This window comes from Calypte anna, chromosome 10 (genome assembly GCF_003957555.1).
Source record: "Calypte anna isolate BGI_N300 chromosome 10, bCalAnn1_v1.p, whole genome shotgun sequence".
NCBI lineage: Eukaryota > Metazoa > Chordata > Aves > Apodiformes > Trochilidae > Calypte > Calypte anna.
Genome location: NC_044256.1, coordinates 14,547,497 through 14,575,051, shown reverse-complemented (window position 1 = coordinate 14,575,051; position 27,555 = coordinate 14,547,497). Strand labels below are relative to the sequence as shown.

At 42.6% G+C, this 27,555-nt stretch overlaps 1 protein-coding gene across 1 annotated transcript in view; it reads left to right on the top strand.

Annotated features, from left to right (window-relative positions):
- Positions 1 to 10,725, top strand: part of AGBL1 (ATP/GTP binding protein like 1) — a 269,261-nt gene extending 258,536 nt beyond the window's left edge. Inside the window, exon 23 of the mRNA XM_030456954.1 lies at positions 10,353 to 10,725. Coding sequence (XP_030312814.1) covers positions 10,353 to 10,656 — 304 coding nt within the window. The 3' untranslated portion in view covers positions 10,657 to 10,725. The remainder of the gene's footprint in view (positions 1 to 10,352) is intronic.
- Positions 10,726 to 27,555: the final 16,830 nt, after the last annotated feature.

Here is a 27,555-nt window from a genome sequence, read left to right as displayed (position 1 = left end):
TTGGACCAGACCCACTGAGGTTATTAAGCACCTATTTTCTTACTGCTTTCAGCAGAGAGAAAAGCATTTATGTTGGTGAGACAATCAAATAGCTTTGCAGGCTCATTCAGCAACAGAAGGATGGTGGAAGGCTTCAGACTCACCTTGGCTCTGCCCCCATGCCATAACCCATAACCTTGCCACTCAGGTAGCATGATGGAGCCTTTTGTGTCCATGGTATTGGGGAACTGGGGCAAGGAAGGAAAAGCAGTTTCCCCAAAGTGACTGCAAGCCCATTGAGTGCAGAACCTCTATCTTTCAAACACAAGTGTTTTAACCTCATGATTAAATTTTCCCTTGATGCCCAATCTGATCTATCTTTTCAGTCATTTACTCTTCACACAGGAACTGACCTTTTATCATTTTTGATTGAAAATCAGAGAGGGATGCTCAGGGTGGTTCTCCATGAAGTGATTGTTTCACTGCTCTGCAAGCCGTGCTGTGTTTCACCCCATCTATCCAAATACATGTCTTATTTTGATTAAATGAATATTTTGTCAGTTGATGCTGCTTCAGCTTTCACTCAGAATAACCTTGCTTCTGTGATGTGCTAATATTCCAGTAAGGATTTTATTGGGAATTTATATATGCCTGTATAAACACACACACAGAAAAAGTAGAGAAAATGTAATTCCAACTTTCAAGTAAGACACACAGAACATTTTGGCAGGCATTTGGAAATTGATTTTTATAAAGTTTTCAGAAAATACTCATTTCAACAGAGATTTTAAAAATTGTACTCTGCTGGGAATTGATAGTTGCTACAAACTACAAATGGTTTAATTTGAAAACATCATCTCTCTGTTATACAGCTGAAACATTATTAAAGACCTACAACAGGAACCCAGAAAAGTGTTAGGAGATCTATTGTAGCAATGACAACTCTTCATAGAATCATAGAATCCTTGGGGTTGGAAGGGACCTCGAAAGATCATCTAGTCCAACCCCCCCTGCCAGAGCAGGGCCACCTAGAGCACTTCGCATAGGAACGTGTCCAGGCGGGTTTTGAATGTCTCCAGTGAAGGAGACTCCACGACCCCCCTGGGCAGCCTGTTCCAGGGCTCTGTCACCCTTACAGTAAAAAAATTTTTTCGAATATTCAACTTGAACCTCCTGTGCTCCAATTTACACCCATTACCCCTTGTCCTATCACTGGTCACCACTGAGAAAAGCCTAACTCCATCTCCCTGACACTCACTCCTTACATATTTGAAAACATTGATGAGGTCACCCCTCAGTCTCCTTTTCTCCAAACTAAAGAGACCCAGCTCCCTCAGCCTTTCCTCATAAGGGAGATGTTCCACTCCCTTAATCATCTTAGTAGCTCTGCGCTGGACTCTTTCAAGCACTTCCCTGTCCTTCTTGAACTGAGGGGCCCAGAACTGGACACAATACTCCAGGTGCGGCCTCACCAATGCAGAATAGAGGGGGAGGAGAACCTCTCTTGACCTACTAACCACACCCTTTCTAATGCACCCCAGGATGCCATTGGCCTTCTTGGCCACAAGGGCACATTGCTGGCTCATGGTCATCCTCTTGTCTACCAGGACCCCCAGGTCTCTTTCACCTACACTGCTCTCCAGCAGGTCAGCCCCCAACCTATACTGGGACATCGTGTTGTTCTTCCCCAAATGCAAAACTCTACACTTCCCCTTGTTGAATTTCATCATGTTTCTCTCTGCCCAACTCTCCAGCCTGTCTAAGTCTCTCTGAATGGCAGCACAGCCTTCTGGTGTATGTGCTTTACCATGTCCTTTTTGCAAAGTGATGCCATCTCCTTGTATCACAGCAAATGGTTGTTGTTTTTACTCTTTCTTGCGTTTACCATGAGTCACATGTTCCTGGCTGGTCCTTCTGGCACAAAGAATCCCTTTAAAACCTGTTTGAGTTCTCACGTAGGATGAAGGTGGTGTGTGGTGTTTGTGTCAGCCCTCCATGCCTGCTGCTTTTCTCATATGCTAAACCACTAAAATTCATCCTTGCAGTTCCTGACAGGCAGATTTTCGGAGGCAGGGAGAGCATAATGAAATATTTGCTGTTCTTCATGAAACATCTGGCAGGGCTTTGGCAACATCAAGGATTTAGCAAGAGTTGCCACTTATATGCTATAGCTGACAATTTTTGTTGTCCTTAATAGAGTCCAAAGCATATGCAAATCAGCTGTGTAATGAGTGAGGTTAAGCAAGGTTTAGGATTTGATTCCATATGGTGTTAAAAACATAACTGATCAGAATGTTTTGAAATTTACTGAACGTGAGTGCTCAGATTTGTTTTGTTTGAATCTCATTATGTCTGGTAAAAGATTTAGGATGAGGGCAGAGGCTAAAGTTTTAACCTGGATCTATTATCAATTTACCTATGATCACACATACTTTATTAGATATTTCTGCTATAAGGCCCACTTCAATTTACTTTAAAGGCAAGATAGATTTATCTGACCTTTCCTTCTCAGCTTGTTTTCCTTATGGGCACACACACACTGTCTCACTCTTTCCTAATTATATTAACTATACACACATTTTCCACAGGATAGGATGTGGTATATATTAGTCTCAAAACTTTTTACACTAAGGGAAGTTTCTCAATACAGTTATGAAGAACATCCCTGGAATGAGATGTATAACTTTTAGGATGATAATGATTGTGCAGATTTGTGTTGCAATTATTTCAAGAAATCTGTCAAAACATAGGACCCTGGAGAGATGAAGTTACCTTGAGAAGTGGTTGTGTTGACTGATGTCCGTCATCTGGAACTTCTCAGGCTTCAGTGCTTTGTCATCATGATAGCCTTAAATTATTGCTTTCAGTATACTGCAGGAGGTGATTGTTTTTTTGTACCTTTAAGCTATGTTTTGGCTCCTGGCTTTCCTTCAAAGCAGATTTCAGTGGTAAACCAGCTGTTGAACCCCCACATGGCACCATTACTTCTCTCTCTGGACATTAAAAACCAGAATCATTCTTTTTACCAGAGCTCAATATTTTAGTCCTGGTCATTTCTGCCTCCTTATTGATCATCCTAATACATCTCAAGTCTACCCAGATGATCTAAATCCTCCTCCAGGTGACCTGCTGCTGTGTAACCATTCACCTGAAGACTGGAGTCAAAGGACTGGTTGGCCTTGGTCAGTAGCCAGCTCCTTCCCTGAAACTGCTTCCACTTAAATGCAATAGCATCAAGGTTCAGTGATCATCTACTGTTATCTCTCAGCCAGCAGTAGGAATATCTCCTGAGACCCGTGTCTTGCAATGAAAACTGTGCTCTGAATGCAGAGCAAACCATGTAATTTGTGTGGAAGTGTAGGTGTGTGGGTGTGTGTGTATATACATATATGTGTATCTTCCCTATCTATAAGGAAATATAGATAAGGGATGATTGTTTACTTTTTGTACTTGTAGACCTGTTTACATACACACAGCTATCAGAGATTCTCTGGAACATCAGAGTGGTTTTCAGCTAAAGATAGATTTTCACAAAGAAGAGCTAGCAACCAAGAGGTTGCTTTCTCCTCCAAGGGGTGTACTGGTTGAAACTGAGTCATTTATAGCAGTGACCAGTTCAGTTAGGTAGGCAGGTGTCTGTCTGTCATCTGGTGTGCAAGCAAGCCGAAAAATAATCTGTACAGAAAACTGATATGTAACTAAAACACAATCTAGAAATGTCTTGCCACTCTTAAACATTTTTCTTTTGAAATTCTATATCCTTAACGTCACTCAGAGAAACTAAAGAATATATAAACATGCAACTTGGACTTTTGAAGTTAAATATATAGAACCAATTAAAAAACTTGGGTAAAGTCAGTGGAATTTTATGAAACAACACCAAAGAAAAAAGAACCCAGGAGAACCTGGCTTTACAGTATTTATCCTCAGCAGTACAAATTTTCAGCATCTAAGCCAAAATCTTTCAGCATTTCTTTTCCCTCCAGAGTACCAATATCTCAATTACTGGAAGCACCCAAATGCAATTACAAGGATTTCAATAATCTCCCTGTATTACTGTGGCTGGACTGCTAAGTATCATCAATGATATGATTATCATTTTGAGAAGAAATTACTGGTGGTAGTGTCACTGAGAAAAGCTCCCAAACACTTTCAAAATCATGTATTTAGCCACTCTTCCATTATTCAGTTTACTAATTCTGGTAGTCTCCATAAATACCTTCCCATATAGAGGGGACTTGACTGCTCATAATTCTCAGGAAACTTAAGCTGTGGAAAGTCAAATTGTTACCTGGTCTGGAAGCATTTCTTTTGATTCTTATACTCAAAGTCAAATCCAAGCTACTGATAGTGCTGCCTGCTGAATGGATATTATCCTATCTATTTTATGTCACCCATTTCTTATTTTCTGTGTTTATTTGGGGTCTGAACAACCTGTCATAGCTCCATTTCTTGGATGACTTGTATCTGCTTGATGCAGTTTTGTTAATACTTAGAAGCCTATGGCTATAAAAATGCTTAAGATGTTAGTGCTGCACTGTTACATAGATTGGTTGACCAAGAAGAAATGAACAATTGTTCATAAGATCAAATACACAACCTTTGGCTGGTCATCAGCTTTTCCATCCTGTTAGTTTAAAGCCAGTGTGGATTTTACTGGTTAGCATTAGAAACATGCCTGGATTTGAACTATCTGAAATCCAGGAATGCCATGCAATGTCAAACTAGTGTCCTTCAAATGGGAGAAAAATGCCAGCTTGTCCTCTATACAAACTTGTCTTTCACAGAAACATCAAAGCTGTATCAATGCCAAGATGTAATTCAATTAAATGCAGTATTTCATATTCATACAAGGCTTCTTAGCTTCCCCACCTCTTGTAATGAGAGGTGCAACATCTCCCCTGCCCTTACAGCAGTCGTCAGCCATCAATAAGGAGAATGGGTTTTTTGCCATGTTTCTCAGTCCTACTTGTGTTTTGTTCAAAACAACCTTAATTTATTTTGTGTGGTCTGAGAAGACCAAGAGAGCTTCTTCTAGATGCAAGTAGAATGCTGCCCAGGGCTAAATTATTGCAAGCCTGAATGAGCATTTGGGGACAGTACTGGCCGGGAGTCACCTTGTTCCATGCTCTTTATGCTGTCCTGTTATTTACATGGTGTCTTTCCTTCTCTCTAAATGATAAAGCCCCATGTTCCTTAACTTATCAAACTGGTGGACGAGACATCCATTTTTAATCTGGCCAAATAAATTATAAATATTTCAACCTACAATTATCTGGGGAACTCCTGTAAAGCTAATTAGTATGAGTCTTAGCAATGAATCACACCTTTCTTTTGGCTACTTGCAGAAGAAAGGAAAAAACAAACCAACTTGCACTCCAAATAAGACCAATTATCTCTAAGCCATAGCAAACAGAATTCAAAGCAGAGTTTTATTATGTTCATATTGTTCAGGAAAGGATGGGCCATGGTGACCTGAAAGCCAGGGTACCTGGCATTGCCTCGGCCAGAGCAGGCATTTTCTCAGGAGATTTTCAATGATGCAAAAGTCCTTAACAAAGAGTCTTTAGAAAGGGAAATCTCATGGGAGCCTATGAAGATTGTATCATTACTGTTTGCTGTGTGTCAACAAAGGAGGTGAACCTAATAGTTCTTGAAGCTGGAGCCAACTTGCATCAGTGCATAGCTGATTCCCTCCTTTGGTGAGGTCAGAGCCTTGTCTGGCTTTTCTCAGGCAGAAGGGAAAGTCAGAATGCTGTCTGGGGAAATCCTGAATTGAAGAGATGAAACTGGAAAATAATTACAAGGTGTGTACCACACCTTGTGGCAAGCAAATCAAGATAGAAAGGAGCAGGCTAAAGCCCTTCTTTATTGGCATCTTGTTGCTGTTATGTATTTCTTACAGGTGTAATTACCTAAAAGCATCATATCTGTGCCATTTATGTCCTAAAATACTACTTTATGAAGCTATTAAAGGCAGAATTGTACTCTGGGATAACTTTAAATGTATCTGCTTAAGATTCATTTTAGATTCATTACAAGACTTCAGAAGCAGTGTTCCTCTTAAATACTTTTAATAAAACATATAGAATCCTCAAAAGCAAAACTGTGCAAGACCACACACCTTTCTAGATTCCTTGACAGAGGTGGAATTTTAATGTAAAAAAGAAAAAAAAAGAAAAAGGGGGAGAAAGAAAATTCACTGCAGAGAGAGCAGCATCTCTGAGTTCTTTCCCTTCTAGACAGGTGATAACTTGGTCAGGAAACATTCTGAGTTCTTCAGTCCCTACTTGAATGAAGAAGAAGCACAGCCTTCTTTCAGACTAATGCTGTAACTGATGAAAACTTCTTAAAGAGGGACAGTTGTCAGTGCTGTTCTTTCCAGCAGAAAAAATAAAATGCATTCTATATTGACCTAGTCAGTAGACTATAAAGAGAGTGAGTGACCTACCATACTGGCAAAATGTGAGTGAAAAGTCCTAAGAAATTACTTAGGACATCTCTAGTTTTTCTCCATGCCCTGGAATTGTAAACAGAAGTGAAGGAGAATTATGGATAGAAGAAACTCATCTCCACGTGCTATAATTTAACAACCACTATCAGAGACTGTCTTATGTGCAGCTATGCAGTGATCTTGCTAAGACAGGAAGGCTGCCTTAGAATGAGGGGTTTGCAGGAAGCACCTCAAAGTTTTTCCTTGTCATACCAGAAAGCTCTGGTTATGTTGATATATAAAGAGGGTTCTCTTCTTTTCGTTTTGCTAAGCCAGCAATAAAAGCCCACAGAATCGTTCTACAGGGCACCAAAAATTGCTTGTTTTCCAAAACCAAGCAAACAAACACACCCACATACAAAAGGAGAACTAATTAAGATCAAGTCATATCTCAATAATTATGCAAATTAAAAATCAAAACAAAGAAATTCTATTTATCACATCATAAAGTTGCAAATTGCTGTTGTGGCTCCCATCGGCTGGAATAGATGAGAGCTTCGAGGATGTAAATTTAGAATTAATAGATTAACCAAAATATGTACGTGTTTTCTTGGACCAGTTGGGGGGGCTGTTGGCTATAGACGTTTTACCAGCTTTCCCTCCCCCTCTTCTCTACTGAGGTCATGTTCACTGATATTTGTAGACTATATTTGTCTTGGAGTTCCCTAGTGTAATGTCATTGTTTTTTCTCATTGTTTACCTTCTGTAAGACATTTTTTGGTATCTTTCTTTCATCCCTCTGGGTTTTTTCTTATTTTGGGTTTTGTTCGGTTTTTAGGTTTTTTTGAGGGGTGGAAATTATTTTCCAGTTTTAACAGATCAGATTAAATAAACAAACAATTAAAAACGAAAAAAAATGAAAATCAAGAATCTGTCCCTAACAAAATCTCCAGAAGTTTTTGTTGGAAAAGAAAGGTGTGCTTTCTGCAGTGGTAGGCAGCAGTCTAGATGTTGGCATTTCTGCTCATTCCCATGTTTTACTACTTGCATTTTCTCCTAAAGGAGATTGTCTTTGTGATGTGGAGAAGCAGCATGTAATGGCAGCTTTGTTAGTGGAACCCCAGCTGCCTCCCCATCGTGCTGAGTGCTGCCATCTTCCCTTTTTCAGGAGAACCTCTAACATACTGGTGTGAACTGGTCCGTTTGTATCATTAAGCATTTTCAGGCTTCTCACAGAAATTGGGTTATTGGGAAGGAAGATTCTACACAGTAGAGAGATGTAGCTGGTTTGTAGAGGTTGGTAGTGTGATAAAGAGCCTTTCAACTTTTAAGTCATCAGCGTGATTACACCCTGCACGGGCAGAGAGAGGAAGCTGATACCATCTATTTGCTGTTTGGTAGCTCATTATGTGATTTATGGTGGTGGCATCGATCCAGTGGGTATCGGTCTGTATTGGAGAATCCAATACTAAGATGAGTGCTAATTGGCTTGCTCATTCACTGTCACAGCAAAGGACCGAAGGGCAGAACAAACCATGAATAAAATCTTCTTTCCTAACTTCTAAACATAGTCTGGGAACATTCTCATTTTTGGGGGAACCTTTTTCTGCAAAATACCTGCCCACATATTGAACTGGCTTGGTCCCGGTGTTTTGTGGACTGTATGTAGGCAACATGACAGCACTCATCTGGGAAGGGAGAGCTTTTGAAGTGTATTATGAAGTTTTTATGAGTAAATACTTTCTTCATCAAGACCATTAGTTCAGTCTGCAATGTAAGGAAGCACCAGGTTTGTGTCTTTTTCTTGTTCATTCTCTGGTTGTTGCCTCCCAGATTTCTCTTCCACAGTAAAGTGCTTTTGTGCTATTTCCCCCTTTTTGTCTGAAATCCAGTCCTGGAATCATTTAGATTATAAAAAAAATCAGAAAAATATCTGTTGCTTAGTTTCCCAGCTTCAATTAATAATAAGGATTATTTTTTAATTGTTATCCTGTTAGTGCAAACGTTTGACCTTCAGTTCCCATGTTGCAAACTGAATTGTTCCATCTGTAAAGTATCAGTGAGCTGGGTGGCTGATAACACTCAGTCCCACTGGCATTAGCAGCTCCTCCCAAACATACCAGCATAATATTAAAGTAGATATGCTTTGGTTCTTTTTAATTGCAAAGCCACAAGAGCAGAGCTTATAAATGAAAAATCTAGTTCCCCTGAGTTTACTCAGCTTTGAATATTATCATAGGTACTTGGTGTCATGGTAATTCATGCCATGCCTGCATATGAAAAAAGAAAGGAAGAAAACCCACTGTTCAAACTCAATAGAGACCATGCTTGTTGCTGTTTGTGGTGGGAGGATTGTCCTCATTGGTTTGCTTTGTTTCATGTCACATATTCATTTTCAGTATGAGTTCTTCCTGACCCAGATTTCTGAGCAGACTGAAGTGGAGCCAGGAACTGTAAAAGTGCATAATTATTCTTGTATTTATTTTTAAGCTGTACAGCTCTATTAAGCTTTCAGAGAATCCTTTATACCCAGCCTTTGAAGTAAACTAAGCCAGAGATCAGCCAGAGAAGGAGAAGTGGGTTGACACTGCTTGCAGGGCAATCTGTGTATACTTAAGATCTGGAGTCTCAAAGCTAGGAAAGCTAGGAAAATCTTACACCTTTTTTGGAGTGCAGAAGAGAGGAGGAATCACTCCACCCAAAGGAAGGTTTTTTTCACCTATGCTGTGCTCTGTAACCTGAGATGCTGGCATTGCTGTGAAGCAGATGAAAGCTGGAAGATTATTCTGGGTACTGACATGTAAATGAGGAGGCCACACATTAAAGCTGCATAAGGTCCATCTGCCAAGTTGTTCATTCTTCCCAACTTGGGACAAATTAGAAACTCTGGCCCAGTGGTTGGAGATTATTATTCCTTTCCCAGTTCCCCAAAGCAATAAATTTCCCTGCTTTGAGTCTGATTGCAAACATTAACCTGGAGGTGTAACACTCAGTATCTGACCCACTGTTCATCTGGATTCTGACCCAGGCAGCACTGAAACCACAGGCTTCTTTCTAATCCCCCAAAATTACCTGGCTGCCCTCCTGGGCTAAGGGCCAAAATGGAACTAGGCAGCTAGGTAAAAGACAGACCCTATGCCCCAGAGCCATTTGGTCTGGTGGTTACAATTCTGCCATAAATATTGCATTAGACTAACCTAATACAATATGTATTGAAAGTGGATGTGTCAAGCAAGTCCAGAACCATTCCTGTAAGTAAGGTGGTGTAACCTGCCCTTCTGACATCCATTTAGAGTCTCAGCCATTCAGAGTGGGCCTCTGAATTTGGCTGTTCCTTGGCAAGTTGTGCTGTCAAAGCCTTTTCCGTGTTCCTTCCAAAAAACAAGTTCTGCTATTTCTGCCCTCCTGGGAGCCAGTGTGCTTGAAGACCTTAATGCCTCTATTTTTTGTTTGTGCTGCCTCTTGTTAGCAATGTCCTAAGCTTGCACAGAGCAGGAGGAAAAGCTGCCAAAGCACTTCAACCACCTGGATTAATTAGGCCTTACGCTAAGCGTGGAACTACAGCAAGGTGGATGTTGACTAAACCTGCAGCCTACTGGAAACTGAATACCTCCTCCTTTAGAAGCTGTTTCAGCTTCTATAACCTTGTTACTACCTGAAGGCAAGAATGGAGTTGTCTGTATCTGAAGCACTCAGTTTTTGCATAAGCTATAGCAATAATAGTGATAATAATCGTATCTGCTGTGAGGTAGGGAAGTATCACTCTTCATTTTACAGATGGTGAAACATGCACAAAGAGGATCTTGCTTAGTGCTGCTTATGCCTTATTGGCAGGGCCAGGATTGAACCCATGAAACACATTGCCCTGTTACTTGCTCTTACCCCTAGAGAACACACCATCCTTTGATGACGACCAATCTCTCCTCTGATTTCTCTGCAGAAGCTGCAGCAGCAGCAGCCTGGAGACTGATGATGAACCTCCTTGTGTGGAAGAAATCGATTATAATACTGACAGTTGCTCTGATGGTGATGGGGACTTGGAGCTAGACCAAGAGATCCAGGAGTGCCTCTCATGGGTGGAAGGAGATGTAGAAGATGAGGGAGCAACCACGGAACAAACGTGCAGCTCCAAGGCTCTCAGGGGGCTCTACATTTCCAGCCAGCCAACCTCCAGCAGCACGGCTCTCCCTCTGCGTTCAGCAGCCCTTGGGGTGTACAGTGGGTTCAAGAGCAGCCCTGCCTGAGCAAGGCTTTGACTTGCAGAGCAGTAAGCAACTGGTTTACTGCTCGTGTTTGCCTGTTTGCCAGCTTCAGCATCCTTCCCAGATGTGTTCCTCCGGTTCTGAATAGAAAGTTGACTCTATGTTTGTGTAATTTGTATACAAAGCAGAGCAAGGGGGCACTGGCCCAGATGGTAGTATGTGAGAACATCATCCATTCCTAAACACAATCCCCAGCTTCATGGCTGACTCTAATATCACACAGACTGACCTGAGGAATGGTATTCTGAGACCAAGCAACCAGAGATGATTCTCCTTTTCTTACTTTAGGCTCTTGCCATGGAAAGCAGCCTTTGCCTGGAAAAGTGACAGTCACTGATGCCTTTGGCCAGAGCTCTCCGTTTCTCTTGAGCTATAGAGCATGTATCTGATTTCTGTCTGATCAGAATTTTTACAGTGTGTTTGAGAGGTTGGGTCAGGCTATGCATGTTTCTGATCTGGTCATATCTCAGCAACAATCTGGCAAATCCAGTATGTGAGGAAAGCACCAGTGAAAATGCAGAGCTGTCCCCTGGAAACCTGGACTGAATTTGCCACTTTGCTGCGCTGGAATTAACTAGTCCAGCATAATCTCATTGGAGTCACTTCATGCTTGAACTGGTGGACCCAAGTGTAGAATTTGTTTCACATATGCTGTGAAATTATATTTTCTCTGTGAGACACTCTTCCAGCTAAGAGAGTAAAAATACAGCAATTCATCCTGGGGAACTAGAGCTACTGTTTAAAGCTATTGGGAGTGAGAGGGATTTAGGGTGTTTTAAGGAGAAAAACATTATCTTGAGGTAGCCAGGGGTGTCCTGATATTCTGTCAATAGATTAGAGATGGTGGCAACATCCAAGAGTGAATTTAGCACAAGCATCAGCCCTGTGACTGATTATTCTTTGCTAGTTTTATTATGATACCACTAAGGAAACATAGTTCATCCAGCAGGATCCCTTTGTACCAGACAGTAATATAGTAGAAGACATTATTGGTAGGTTATATATGTTCTATCAGTGACTCCTATAACAGTCAGAACAGCTTCTCCTTTGATTCCCCAAATGGAAAAAAATTGTTTTTCTTCTAAAATTGCCTGCAAACATCCAGATTCCTGAGAATCCAACACAAGCTGAGAACCTGTGAGTGTGCCTGACATCCCTAAAGCATGAAACCCGCACCACTGGATCTCACACCTCATATTGCCTGAACTTCTCATGTGTCTTAGACTCTGCTGATGCAAGTGTGGAATTGCCCTGAACCCAAATGGAATTAATTACATGATGGAAGAGGCTCCCAACTCTGATACTATGAGCCTCAAGGAGAAGGATGAATGTACAGTGTGTTGTAGCATTACAGCCTATATACCAGTGGTTATTATTATTAATGTTGATGTGTGACTAAAACCTCAATGTCATCCTCTCATGCTCTCATTTTTATGCTGTTTGTGGACAGAGTTCCTGGTGCAGAATGAGTTTTTCTTTGATGCATTTCTAAACACCTTTCCCCAGAATACCTAGACTTATTTTCCAGCAGGAGTTTGCTCTTTGGAGAAGTAGCTTCTTCCTGTCCTGCTGGGTTTTCAGTATCCAGGTGTTTTAGAGTCCTCACTAAGACACATAAGAGCTCTCTGTGTCTCCAGTCCTTGCTTTATGATGCTGCTCAAAAGACAGGCAGCTTGGGTCCTTAGAAGCTGAGCTTCTTAGACCAAACTAATTCATTAGGTGTGGTTTGTGTCTCTGTACATACGTCCTGTTCTGCTTGCTTTGGTGTGCAGCTTGTTGCACACAATACTGAATTTTCATAAGAGATTGGCTTACAGGAATGGACACACAAGAGGTAAAACAGGTGTTTTGAAACAGTTTGTGTGAACATCACTTCAAAGTTTATTAATAAAAAACAATACACATGCAACGTTAGCTTCAAAATCCAACATTTATATGCATGACAAAAACTCACATTCTAGTAGATACAAACTGCAGCATACACAGGCCATGCTGTAAGATCTTCAGCATTCAGCACAACCTCAGGGCACAGGGAAAAAAAATACCACAGTGTATATCTGTACTACTGTACATCTGTAGATGTACATGTATGCATCCAGAGTTGGGTTTCTCACCCATGCTGTATTCTGTATCAGTGCTTTGCCACAGCAACTGAACAGTGCTTAACACTTGCCAATGGCACGTGTTATTGCAAGGGAAAAAAAAATCTTAAATCAGAACTTTTCTCAGACACCCAGATTTGGGCTATAAATGCTATAGCCAGTATTAGCTTCTTTTTCTTTTAGTTTTATTCTGCATTTCTTAAGCTTGGGAGAATTCAGTTCAGTAGGAAAATTCTGCCCTAGTTGTGATTCATTGAATTTAATAGACTTTAAAGGGTTGTCCTAGTACAATAAAAGCAGAGATGTAGCTTCCATGCCTGTATGTGAGCTCTACTGTGGTTTTGTAGATCTAGGAGGTAGAGAAGATGGCAAAGGCCATTATGATGTTTTCAGTGTCTAGGATCCAAGTGTGCCAGATGAGCTGGGGGCAAAGTGTCCATGCACATCAACCACATCTGCATAAATGCTGCTGTGTAATATGAGAAGCCTGGCCAAGGCTTCCTGCTGGCAGCTTCCCATGTCTGTGCCAAGCAACTTGCCAGCAAGGGGTGAGGATGCTGCAGAAGGCATGACCAGGCAAACCCCCTAGCCCAAGGGTGCTCAGCATCCTGCTGAGAAGGTGGGAGCAGAGGAATTAGAGTGAGATATTTGGGTGACCAACCAGTCGGCAATAGCACCGAGAAGCCTGCAGAAGCTTTTTTGTGGGTTACCTCATTTCTTCCAAGGGGAGCAGACGCTCTGCTTCTTTTGACAGACCTCTAGAGGTCAGGAGAGGGCCTCCGCTGTGCAATGCTCTCCCCATGCCATTAAAATTCTCCCTGAGTCATGGTAATTAAGCAGATCCAGGCTCTACACAGAGGAACGGAAGTGCATTGACTTTAATAAAACAGAGTGTAAAACAACTTTAGATTAACTCCAGCCTTGTTTATTCTTGCACACTTGTAATTCTGGTTTGGTATTTCCCCAGTGAATGGAGCCCTTGTCCCCTGGCACATCACCTCACTTCAGCCCCGCTAAGTGCTGAGCGGTGAGGCCAGTGCCTTCTGCTGTCGCTAGCAAATCCCAAAGAATTTGGAAACAGCCGATGAAAAAAGGGCGGGAGGAGAGGGAAATCCCCCTGCTCCCCATCGCTGCTGTTTCTCAAGAGTCAGCAAGGCTGTCAGGTTGAGATGCAAGCCAAATATTTCTATAATGGCCAGAAGCGATGGTGTCCTGGAGGGACTCACATAGTCCCCACCGCCACAGCAGTTTTGGGCTCCTGCCAGGCACATTAACTTTTTTACTGATGCCCTTTGTCTCACTGACTCTCTTCGAGGCTGTGAATAGCTCTACTCTCCGTCCTCCCCCTCCATGGTTTCCATGACATGGGTGGGAGATGCAGTGCTCACACTGCAGCCTCTGTCTCAGCCTCTTGCTGGATCTCAGGCCTGCCTGGCCACAATAGCCCTTTCCTATCAGAGATGATCCTAAAGATGCTCTGCCAGTGTTTAGTGAAATGCATGTGTATGTGTAAACCTCTGGGCTGAAAATAAATAATGAAACAATAAAAATAAAAAGAATCAAGTCAGCAAACTGAAGGAAGAAGGAAATCTAATTAGTTTTATCTGCTGTTTGTTATGAGGCTGTCAGAGTGCTCTATCCTCTGGTTTTACAGCTCTCTGGAAAATAACAGTTATAATAATAATAATAAACAACTATGCTCTGGGTTGTTTTTGAAGCAAGCAGGAAGCAGATCAGGGAGGGGAAGCAGCCCCACTCCTCTGCTGCTTCTCTTGCCAAAAAGCGGAGATACAGGTGATAGCTTTATCTCCTGTCTTACCTCTCCTTGGACAAGATCTACTGCCCCTGTCCATCACAAAGCATGAGTGGGCAACTGTTTGGCAGCCAATTTGGGACACTCAGATTGGATTTCTTGTTCTGCTATGGATCTCTTATGTGTTTTGGCCAAGTTGCTCGTCCTCAGCTCCCAGTCTCTCTTCTGATGTGAGGTATAAACAAGGTTTGATTCCTCATTGTAAATACAGTAAGGTGTGAGTGAAAGTCCACGTTTTGGGGGTGAGGAGGGGAAGAAATAAGGATGTGAAACTACCTAGGTGTTTGCTCAACACTGATTTCAGGTGTTGCCAGCTGAGAAGCAGCTGGAATTATTCTCTGCAGGAGTGTGGTGGTGGTTGCCATCACTACTTCCCACTTCACTGATGTGCAGTGATGGTGATGGTTCATTAGGCCATTCCTCTCTAAGCTGTGCTGGATAATTCTAAAAGTCTCTCCTTGTAGGTTGTTATCAGCCTGTCATGTCCCATGTCCTGGTCCTCACAGCATGGACATTTTCATGTCTGCTTTAGGGAGGGCAGGATTTAACTCTGTGTTTGAAAATTCTTGTGTGGTTTTCCAGGCTGGACAAAAGGCTTCAACTGGAGGTAGCATGCAAAAGCTTTGAAAATTAAAAACTCTGTATATGCAATCACATCAGGAAAAGATGAAGGAGAAGGCTAAAGAAAGAAGAAATAAATCAGAGGAGAGGAAGGAGAGGACTCAGTGCAAGGAGAGGGGTGATGAGAGCAGGCAGGAATAAGAGTAGGGGGCACCTGGGGGAGACCCAGGCAGAGAAATGGGGGAATTGTTCCTATTTGTGCATCCTCTTCCGTCCTCAGAAAATGTCTCAGTATCAGTGCTACCAAGAAACAACCCTCTCTACTGTAGAATAAATCTGCCACTGTATTCCCTACTCCATAAACGGCAGCCAAGTCTGCATCCTCAGCGCTGCATTGTGTGTTCAGCTCTGTGTTCTGTGAGTGCTTTTCATGATGGTTAAGCCTGTATCATTTCTGGCCCTAGGTTTCCTGTCCAGGGACTGGCATCCTCAGACAGGTTCTGAAAGATCCATGTTGTATTATTGTCAGTGCAGTAGTTTATGGCTACTTTCTTTATTTTTTTTTTTCTTCACTCTGCCAAATCACTTCAAAAAAGTGAAAGAGAGAGAAATGAAGGAGGTGAAGAGGAGAGGGAAAGGACAAGGCAGAAAGAAGTGCCCTGCTATCAGTCAAGCAAGATCTCCATCAAGTTGGTCAGGCAGCTATTTTGGCATCAAGGGTTTTTTTAGCCTTTGATTAAGCTGCCTGAAGCTCATGAAAGGGCCAGCAAGAGAGAAAAACAAATCTACCACTAAAAACAATCATCCATTGGATGCCCTGGCAATAACTCCAGTTGCAGTAAGCTACCACAGCCTTTGGCTAAGTGAGCTCAGGGCACTGAGGGCTGGCTCTACACCAGGAGATGTAATTGCAATCACAACTCTGCCTCTTGCCCCCTTGCTCCTAAATGCCTGACTGAAGGTTTGTCCTGAATGGTTTCCAGTGTATGCTCTGGCAGCTTATGCACAAATCCACAAGGCTTTCCTGCCTTTGCCTCCACATTTCCATAAAACGTTATTTAGCTTTTTTCTGCACATGTTTCTCCAGCTATGAAGTGGAGTTATTAATAGTTATTTTTGGTGAAAGGGGTCACGATGAGGCTTAAATCGCCATCATTTACAATAAAATTTGATATCCTTAGAGAAGGCAAGTAGGAGGGATTATTTGCTGCTTCCAGCATATATCTGCCATCACTGAAATAAAAATACTGCCCAGTGCTGTGATCATTGCTAACTCCCTTCCAGGGGCAGCAGTGTTTCCTTTGGTCTCTGCAGAACATAGAACAGGTCAGGCAGGCAAATACTGGAGGTGAAAGCATGGACAGTGTCGACAAAAAGGCTTTGGATTTTTTGACAGCATAGTGGTCTTCCAAGAACCAGACAGCGTGCTGGTTAGTGAGTTGGGAAAATGGGAAATTTAATAGAGGTGAAAATGAGACACTTGGGAGGACAATGGAGAAGTCTGGTAAACATCTGAAATGTCTCTGCCCAAGTGCTAGGAGTATAAGAGCTAAACAGGAAGAATATAAAGTCTTAGTACATATACCAAGCTATGAGTTAATCAGCTTCCCAGATACATGGAAAAGAGAAAGTAGGAAGAGCAGAAAAAGGATTAATTGGCTGTGAAACAGCAGGGAATTATTAGTTTGGGGCAAGGAAAGAGGAATACATGCCAGCAAGCACTGACTTAGAGATGAGAGCAGGAAGAGGAGTAGAGGAAAAGTAAAATGTCAAAGGTGTGTGAGGACTTCATTAATGCCTTGAAATGAGAAATTAACTGTTTAAAACAGTTGAAGCAGCAGCAGATGATTAGGAATGAGAGCAGAATGATATCAAAGCATGTGTGGATGAAACCAGAAAGGTCCTGGAACAGAATGAGCTAGAGGTGGCTAGGAACACACAAGGAGGAGTGGACTTCAGGAGTTTCTCCTATATTGAGGGGGTTCTGCAGACTAGAGAAGGGAAAATATGATATTTGTTTGTGAAGATAGAAAAAGGAAAAGCCAGGAAATTTAAACGAGCCAGCTAAGCTGAACAACTAGAGAGACCTTGACGAATCATTAAACAAATAATGCATTAGTAGCTATAGGATAAGCAGGTGGTAAAAGACAATGAGCATGGATTTGTCAAGCTGATCTAATTTCCTTTTATTTTTTTCTTTTATTGCCTAATTGGCTTAAAGAATAAAGCAGAAGTAACATAGCTCTTTGCTTTAGGAAAGATGATGAATACTTTCTGACATTACATTTTCTTAAGGAACCAAAGAAATAAAGTGTATATGAAATAATTGTAAGGTAGGAGCACACTAGCTAAGAGCTTCTTAGTTACTCCTGAAGTCCAGGCTTCATCTTCACAAACATAAGCCTTCTAGAAGCTAGCCATCTAGTCGAATTTATTTTGTGGAGAGTAAGTGTAGAGACAGAAATGACTGAAAGGTCTACATCCCCTCCTAAGATATGTGGAAAGGTTATTTTGCAAAGATATTTCCTTTCCTCAATAATTTCTGAGAGATGCTAAATGCTCAGATCTAGCTTTAAACTCACCCCAAGGATGTATCCTATAGTCATTCTTGAAGGACATTATTTTGCTTAAATAACTGGGACTATATCACAGAAAATCCATTGTTTTTTTTGAGAAAACCCAAAATCTTTATGTTGAAACTCAGTTCCCCATTTCCACACCTCTGTTTATGTCCATCACACCTGCCACCTTCACCTTAAGCCTCTCCTGTGTAGGCTCTGCTACAGAACTTCCCCCATCCACCTCTGTAAACTCCTCCTCTGCTCCGCCAGTCTCACTCCAGAACTGAATGCACTAAATATTGATGATTTTAAGGGCTACATCCCAGTTGAAACCAGGATCAGCTTTCACTGGTGGCTGGCACCCAGGAAGATGCCAAGAGCCCTGGAGCAGGGAGTGCACACTGAAGCCTCTGTGCCAGGTGGCCTGACTGCTCTTGGTTGCAAGAGTTGCTTTGTACTTTTTTTAGTTTTACTGATGCAGAGAGAACATTTTGAACTGTCTAAACCTTATGAGCTTGTATCACTGGCACGTGAACAGCAGCAGCACACTGTTGAACACAATAAGAGGGAAAGAGCTGTGGAATTAATAAGAGTTTAAATCTTAGGGTTCACAGCTGAGAGCAAGAGGCTTTACTGTGTTAGTTCCAGGGATTGGTTGAATCATGTTTGAGAATAACAGATAAGATTAATTCCTTCATGACAATGGCTGAATAAATAATTTGCCAATAATTTGTCTCTCATTTGACTGGTTCTTGCTGCTTTTTCTACTGTGTAAGATGTGGGGACATCAGCTGTATTCTGGGTGTGTGTGCCGGGTATGTAGCTCCAGTCCTTGGCATCTAGAAATAAATTTATTCCCCAAAGACAATTTTCAACAAGATTTAGCCCAGAGCAACAGAATGCAGATTTGATCTGTCATATTCAGAATGATTCATTTTTCACCTCATCAAGTAGGAAGAGAGGAGAGAGAAAGAGAGAGGGAAAGTTATTTTGCTCTTCACAACAAACCCTTCTCTTCAAAGGCTGAGCTGCTGCAGAGCAGTAAGCGGCAGCCCACCGAGGGACATGACAAATGTTGCTTGGCAACTCCACACCAGTGATGGGAAGAGCTCAGCAGGCTGAGCATCACAGAGGGACAGAGACAGAGAGTGAGACAGTGGCACACCAGGATGCACACTCCTGTCTGGCCCTGCTAGAAATGACACTGCTCATGCCCCAGTAATTGTTGTAGATGCCAGCAAACAAAGTGGTTTCTGTTGGGTGGGAGAGTAATTGAGGGTCAGAAATGGTGAAATGTCCCCTGCCTGCTCCCCAGGAACAAAGGGGCTTTGGATCTATTAATATCCTGAAGGTCACTGAATTTTTCCCAGTGTAGCTAGCCTGGAGCAAAGCTTAAATGGTTCAGAGGCACTGCTGCTTGGTCAAACACCTGCACAGATCTGGGAAAAGTCCTTCGCAGCGTTGCACAGCCACCTTGTCACAAGTATCAGGCCTTGGGGTAGTGGTGTTGTAGCCCTGCTAGTCTGAGGATGCCAGAGAAACCAAGATGGCAACAAGAGGACAATTGTTAAAACTGGCAGGCAGAGTTTCCAGGCACAGTATTCCTTTGGCACATTTTGTCACTATTGAAAGACTAAAAGTTTAAGGAAACAAGATCGACCATACGGAGCAAATCCCATGTGGTTTGTATGCTAGCACACTTTGCCAAATGCCTAGGTATTTTTCAGCATCTAGCAGCTCCAGAAGACATTTCTCCTTGTGCTGTTCCACATAGCATTATCAAGACAAATTCAAGCACAATAATCACGAGGTGTTTGCAAACTTCATAGGACTTTAGCAGAAAGGGGACCTGGGGTGAAAGAAAATATTCTGCTAGAAGTTAGAAGTTCTGCTTCCCTCAGTATGGTTCTGGGGAGCTCCTTTTTCTCTGACTTGCAGTATTAGATTGGCCCTTCCTTCTCAGTGAGGCCTGGCTTTTCCTAACTACCTACAGTGGCAGCAATCCCAGAATTTTGCTTATGGAAAGAGTCCACACTGTGGAAATGGTGCAGGTGATATAAAAAATTATCACATACCTTTGGAAGTCCTGAACAACCTGTGTAGACATTACATGTGAAATATCTCCTACTGTTTTCCATTAGAATTTGGAAGTGGTGTACTGTCTTGGATGTTGTTTAAGTAAAATAGGCTAAGAGTTTCTAATGTCTATTAAAAATTGGCTTTCCTCTTTTTCAAGCTGTTTTCTGCATCTTAGCACCTGCAAGAATGTACCTCTTTTTAGCAGGGCTGATTAAATATTTTTTCCCAAAAAAATGCTGTCTCCTCTTTTCCCTTGCTCCCTAAAGACAGGCCTTGGAAGAATAAATTCAATCCAGTTGAGATTGCTTCTGGCCTTCATTTTTTGGTGCCATTATGAAATCTTTACAGAACCACAAGCTATTGCTGCTTGTGGCACTGCCTTTAAAACCCCAGGAACAATTTCAGCTTCTGACTACTGTTAAATATACCATCTTTGGTCTTCCTTTTATGTAAAGAAATTGGAGTGTTTTATAAACTATTCTATCTTTATCTGTTTTTGTTTTGTTATGTTTTAAACTGAGTATTTGTATCTGTAAGCCCTTTTCCCATTGTCTTATCTCTTCCACTAATCCAAACAATTACATGCTGGTTCCTGAGGATGAGTTTCTTCATGCTGTGACACACTCAGCCTCATTCTGCTCTTCCTCACTCAGGTTTTGTGCTGGCCTAATTCTTCCCCCTTTTTCCATTTTTCCCCCTTCCCTTTCAAAGAGAGAAACAAAGCCTACACCACTCTTGGTTTGTCTTCCACCCAACCTTCTTGTGAAGACCACTGGCCCCAGGTGGGCATTTGGTCCTTCTTTGGACTTCTTCCCTGAATGGAGGGGAGGGATTACTGTTGAGCATCTTAAGCTTTTGGGGTTACACTTGCCCCCTGTAGCCTTGCTGTCACAGACAGGTATGTATATATCTATGCATCTAAGTAACTCTATATATCTGTAATACTGACATCTCTGCTTGAATCTGCCCATGCAGGATCCACTCTGTCCCAGTGCCCTGTGATTTTCTACCTGCTATCTTCTGGGGCTGATTCAGCTGCCATTGGGTTTCAAGTTAACAACCTATACAGTGTTCATACACAGATCAGCCAGAGGAAGCTGGGATTTAGATTTCAGTCATGTTTCTAATTGCTTTGGTTTCCTGGAGCTTTCAGTCTTCTCCCCCAGAGACAATTCTCCTGAACACCTGCTCATTCATGCTTTCCTTTCTCTGATGTTCACAGGCAATGCAGAAACACGACAGCCAAGGAAACCCTTGCTTCTATTTACTAACTGGACATGCTGACACTTCTGTGAGTAGGGGGAGCCATAACTTCTTCATGGCCCTGTTGTAATACCTTTTCAAGAAATAATTACCAGCGATTAAAATGTGAGGGTCCCATCTTCGTTTTGTTGTTGTCATTAATGAGGGCTGCAGGCTAAGGGATCTCTGAAGTGTTTCCTTTTGGCTCATCTCCCTGTTCGTTCTTCCTTTTTCCTCTTTTTTTTCTCAGTTATCTGCCCTTTCAAGCTCAGAGTGAGATTTGTTAATTTTCACATGGTAGCAAAAGCCTGGTTGGCATACTCCAGCTACCTGGCATCCTCTAAATGAGCAGCCAGTCCCAGGAACAAGCAAACAGACAGCAAATCTCTCTCATTAGCTACACTGACCCCTGCATGGCCACTCTGGAGGCAAAGAGGAGGGAACTGTAGTTACTCATCCCCTCTGGATGGAAATGCCACTCAGCAAGGCACAAATCAACACTGCTGTGTTTATTAAAGAATGTCCATAACTATTTCACCTGTGATCTCAGGCCCTTATATGCTGATGGGCTCTTTTACATCATCTAACCTTGAGGGCAGTATTTTGTTTCCCAGCCTAGGAATGGAATAACAGGACACCAGGCTGAATCTTAATGACCCTCCAGGCCCATCTGTATTACCATCACAGCTGATTGCTCACTTGAGTTAGTCCAGAAGGGAAATAGTAAACTTTGCAACTTATTTCTCTTAGGTCTGGGCAATGGAAATGACAGGGATGTTCATCTATTGGTTGCAGAGGTCTTCCAAAGGTTGAGAAAAGATGTGAAATGGCTGAGTGACTTGAGTGAGGTGGAATCGACTGAGAAGAAAACTCAGTTCCCCTGGATCAAAGCCCAGGGCCCATTGGACAATGTTGAGCACTTTCCTGTAGGCTATCCTTTATATACACAAATTTCATTACATTCATGGAACCACCTGCCTTGACCTTTGTCATCCTTAATCCCTTGTTTCTTCCCTCATAAAAGCATATGTAAATGCCTATAAGCAGGTTCTCTTCATCTGTCTCATGAAAGGCTCCTTGCATGAGGTTTCTGTGGGGTATTTCAAGAGGAAGCTGTTGCCCCAGAAAAAGGCAGCCTCTGAGCTAAGGTGCTTGCCCCACCTGCAGGCATAAATCTGACTTCAACCTGTACCCTAAGCTAAACTGCTTAGGGAAGGAAAACCAAACCAAATATAAATAAAACTGAGGGTTCAAGCTAAGGATTAATAGCAACTTCATTAATGTTTTGGGGTTTAGAGTTCTATAGATATTCCTCACCCCCAAATGGCCAGGGATATTAACCCTTGGTCTGCATTGATTTATGATGCTAGATCATCTAAATATTAAACCCTGATGGATTCATGCTTCAGTGTGAGGATGTAGAGATAGTGGAATGCTAAAATCACTTCTTGCTGCCTTATCTAAGTACTGCCAATCTCTGCCAATCTCTTTCATGTTTTCTTTCCCCTTTTCCTCTGGAGTACAGGCATGATCTTCCTTTGTGGGCAGATGCTTTCTCTTAAGTACAATTTTTAACATTTCTTCTTTCTGTTTTTCAGGCTGGAAGTTTCTCTAATATTTTTTTTCCATGTAAAAAACCTACTAATTGGGGCAACTGATTTTAAAGTGATTGAAATTAATCCTTAGGCCTTAGATCTTCTCATGCCTCCAGCAAGAACACATCAGAGAGCTCCAAAAGTGTCCAATGATGCATCTCCAAACTCTCTTTTGTAGCATGCTTGCTTTAGAACTGAAAGGTGAGCTCCCCATGTACAAATCTATGTGGCAATGCTTTAATTGCTGCTGTGTACTCACAGTGGAGAAGCTCCTACAGATTCCTTCCAGTGGAAATGCTGGAGCCCAACTGGGCTTGGTTTGTTGAAACAAGGATAAAAGGATGGGCCAATGAGGTTGTGGCAGCTCACCAGGTCCTGGAGGGGACTCTATGCACACAAAAGCAGTTGCCACAGGCAAAGCAACTTCACATTCATCCATATTATTAAATTATTGCTCTTTTATAAGTTGCTGCGTACCACTGAGCAAAGATAACTGATAGCAGCCACTGTCCCCAGGTGGTGTCAAATGTGAGATAGGACTGGGGAAGCTGAAACCTCTTCTGCTAACATCTAGTATCTTCTAGAGCTGTGGTAATTTGATCATGTGTCCCATGTGTCCCATGCCTCAAAGTGAGACAAAGCAGATGAGACGTGAACTGTATGTGTCTGACTGGATGCATTTTAATCCTATCCAGCCTCCTGCTCACCCCAAGTGGCATCACTGAGCTTGGTGCAGTGCTGCCCAGCAGTTCCCCTCGCTGAACCACATGAGAGATCTTGTTAAAAAGCTGCCCGACCTCGGGCAAGTCCTTTGGGACTCCTGGATTTTTCTTCATTGCCCCTCTGGCTTTTTCTTCCAGCAAGGAGAAGATGATGAACGTGACACTTTGGTTACCATGGGAACACAGTGTGAGGTTTGTGTTAACTTTGCTGTTGGCTCTAGACATGGGTGTGAGCAGCACTGACGGCATCTGTCCAGGTCTTGCCCACGTCCTATTGCAGGGTGTCTGGCTCTGGGAGTCAGGGGATCAGCACCATTTGTGTTACAAGAAGAGAGTCTGAAGGACCAGTGCCTGTAAAACAGGGAGATGTGTCTGACTGACAGGTTGGAGGGAAATTGTTAAGCTCAGGTTGAAAGGTCTGCTGCAAAATCTTGCTAAAGATCATAAGAGGGGGTCCACAGAAACCAAGAGACTAATAGGGTGTTGTTGTTCCCCCATAGGAAATAGCTGGAAGTTTCTAGTGTGAGGCACTATGGAGCACTGAGTTCTCCTTTAAACTCTTCTACCAGAGCTGCTCTAGCATCAAAGCGGGTGTCATGCACCATAACATTTCTCCCACACCCCTTTTTCCTGTAGTTTTTTTTTATTTTTCTCACCACCCATCCCTTAGATGTGTTCACGTTCGGCTGGTGACATCCAGTCCCTCCCCAGTCCTGTCCACCTCTGGGGCTTTCCTGAGCCTCAGCTTGGAAATAATCAACAAGCACTTTCATGCTGTTACAAATCCATTTGGAGCTTTCAGAAAGACAATTTGGGAGGGACTCTCCATTGTCCCTGCCATTTTTCTCCTTTCACAGACCTCCCTTTAGATCCTCACCTAATATCACTTTGTCAGGGGAAGAAATAAATTTGTAACAATCTCACAGATGAGGTTCTACTGAAGGAAAGGAGGGAAAGAGGGGGGCTACAATCCTGTTTGGGAGGCAAGTGAAAGGTGTTGTCAACCCATCTCACTAATGTGGTGATTTGAATGGGTAATCAGAATGGGTGGGAGCTCCCCAGGAAGAGATATAAGGAGGCCTGGTCAAGGACGAGTGAGTTGATGCTGGAGGGAAGATGGCATAGGCAATACAGATAGTCTTTGGGACTGTGAGAGTGAAAAAAAAAATAACACCCAGGGAATCTAGCCAGGTGGTTTTAAGCCACGATAAATAGGATTTAGAGGAACAGCTTGCATCATGGTGTTAATCTCTAAGACTTGTCAAAAGTTTAGTATAGAGTAGCAAAACCAGAAGCAATAGACTGGAATGTGAAACTTGTTGCTGGAAAAGAAAATTTCTTTTTTATCTGTCATAAATCTTTGACTCTTCACCACTTTAGCTGCTTCCTATATTCTCTAAGAAGGCTTAGTGTTCATATGTGGCCAGAGGGTTTCAATTTGAACTCCAAATACTAATAATAAATTCCATAAAGTGACTCCATGTGGGGGTAAGAGTGCCTTATGTTTACACAGTAGGGTTCATGAGCCTTTGGTTTGGGCAGACTGCAGAGCAATTTCTCACCTGCTGCTGACATGCCACTTAACCTGGGGTGATGCTCTACACCTGCTCTGCAGGAACTGCACCAGGAGCATGGTGTGGGGAGGACTTGTCTGGCCAAGACTGTTGAGGGAAGGCTAGGTAGAGAAAGGAAATGTAATTCTCCATAGTGGGTTTCAGCCAAGATGCTGAAGTTAAACATCTGGTTAATTTATAAAAAGAGCTACAATAGCAGTATGCTCCCTCTAGCCATGCTGGGAGACTGAAATCTGTGCTGTTTCATGAAGATGAGCCTGGCTTTTCCATTATGACTGCTCAACTGAGTCTTGAAGCACAGCTGCTACTTCACCTGATGAGTCAAAAACCAGCCTGCTTCTACAGTGGACTTCATGCCTGTTTTACCCAGTTCTGCATCCAGACCAAGGTATGTCTTTCATCTTTTCTGCTAGTAGGAAGGTCATGTTTTTAGGGAGAGTGAAGAACGTGTCTGTTATCACCTCTTTCCTCCTGTTGGTCTTGGGATGTTTCATGCTTGTTTCCACATGTAAAGGTCATTACAGCTGCTTTGTCCTAGGGCTGCTTCATAAAGAAGGAGCTCTGAGATTTGGTTTCTTACAGATGATAAGAATCTATTTGTTGGGCAGCCAACTTTGTTGGAGTAGGAAGACCTTGTATTGGCTCTCCAGTGTAATTTGTGGGAATTTCTTTTACTTAGAGGTTTTATATTTCTGGGAAAAATGGCTGGCTTTGGCACTGAGTTTACACGTCTTTAGTACTGGAAGTCCTAGAACATGTCCTCTCGTCTTCTACCACCTCTGTCCCTCAAAGATGAAATTCTCCCTTTGTGCTTTTCCTGAACAAACTGGGATAGTCTCTGTACTGAGGCTTTTATTGCTCCTATTCCAAGTGTGAAGGGCTGTACTTAGGAATGTGTTAGTTTTCTGTAGGCAGGAAGGGAAATGTGTCTTTTCCCTTATGGTACTGTTGTCCAGCTGGACTGATCCACCACACAAACTGCTGTGACCTCTGGCTGCTCCTTTTGCACCCCTGTTTCAGCTGGCTTTGTAGAGGAACATAGTCATCAGCTTGAAATCTTTCTTTGTTCAAACATCCTCTTTTTTTTTTTCCTCCTGCAAAAGTACAGTGTTGCTAGAATTTGCTTTGCTTGTCAAACAAATGAGTAGCACAGTTGAGAGAGGTCCCTGTCACAGCCATGGGATCCCTGTAGTCCTCAGGGATGTGGAGCATCCTGAAAACACAAGCTGAGGCTGTGGCTTCCCAGCAAGCTGCAAATCATATCTGGTTTGGAGAGCAGAGCCTCGACATGCTCCTGCATCCAGGCTTGTGGGAATTCCTTTTGCCTGGTTTACACAAGATTGCCCAAGGAAGAGGTTTCAAATCATTAAAGCATTTTACTGCATTGCTTGGACCTCTGAACTTAGGCAAAATAAGTGAGTGTTGTAGATTGGGGAGGAGGGGAGAAGAGGTGAATGAGACAGCTCCAGAAGATAAAAACAGAGGTCTGTCCCTCATGTATTTGCAGGAGAGGCAGTGTTCATCTGTGCCTCTAAAGCAATTGAGCTCCTTGTCCTGGCTGGAATCCAGCTGAACGAGGTCTAGAATATAACCTTCAATTACAAGCCCTTGGAGGTGATCTCCTGAGTGCCTTGGTTTTCTGCTTGTTCTCAGGTGGATGTTGTGATGTCGAGCAGGAGAGGGCTGGAAATGATGTAGTGGGGGGATATCTGGGCCAGTGGCTGGGGCTCTCCCTGGCTGAATGTGGAACTAAAGTAGGTTTTGTGTGTTCCTGAACAAGGAGTTGGTAGCATTCAATTTCTGACTTCTCAAGGTACTAAAGGAAGCACTGGTGTGATTTGCATCAGAAACCAAGTTGAGGGATAAACCACGTTCTCCTCTGTCTCTTTTCACCTTGGTTAAAGTGGGGGATGGTTAACCTGGGAATATGACACTTTAGTCAGCCCTCTTGATCTTTCAGGCTTTTCACAACCATCTTTTTGAATGTTTAACAGCCAAAAGCTTTTGCTTCCCGGGGACCATCTGGATGGAGTATATCTGGTTAGATAAAGTCCTGTAGTTCTACCAAGTTCAGGGTCATTACATTATTCCCAACAAACCTTCCTCTTGTGATTTCAACTGGATACAACAACTACCTTCACTTCCTGACTGCAGCTCTCTAATTGAGAGTGCTGCTGGGACACCTGTTATCCACTGAGGCTCCTGTTGGTCTCCCAGCATCAAGGCACAACTTTTTTCCTTAGTTCTGCATGCATCAAAGCACTCGCTCAGCCCTCCCATATGTCTTACAGACTGAGTTTTCTACCTTTGAGAAAACCTCAGAATCCCCAGCATAGGGGCTATGGATATATAGCTCTTTCATGGGGATTTTTCTTCACCTAGCCTTGAGCTGAATTTTTTTGCTTTGTGAGGTTTTTTGGTTTGGTTTTTCCTTTTCTGATTCCATCCCTTTGCTCCTAATCCCACCACCTGGTATTGCTCGCACTGCTGAATCTCTCTGCCTCCTCAGTGTATACGCCCTTCAAATATTTGTAGACATTTATCACTTCCCCCTCCCTGCTTAGTCATCTCTCTGCCAAGCAACACATATTTAGTTCTTCTAATCTTTTCTTCCGAGTGAGTCCCTCCAGCA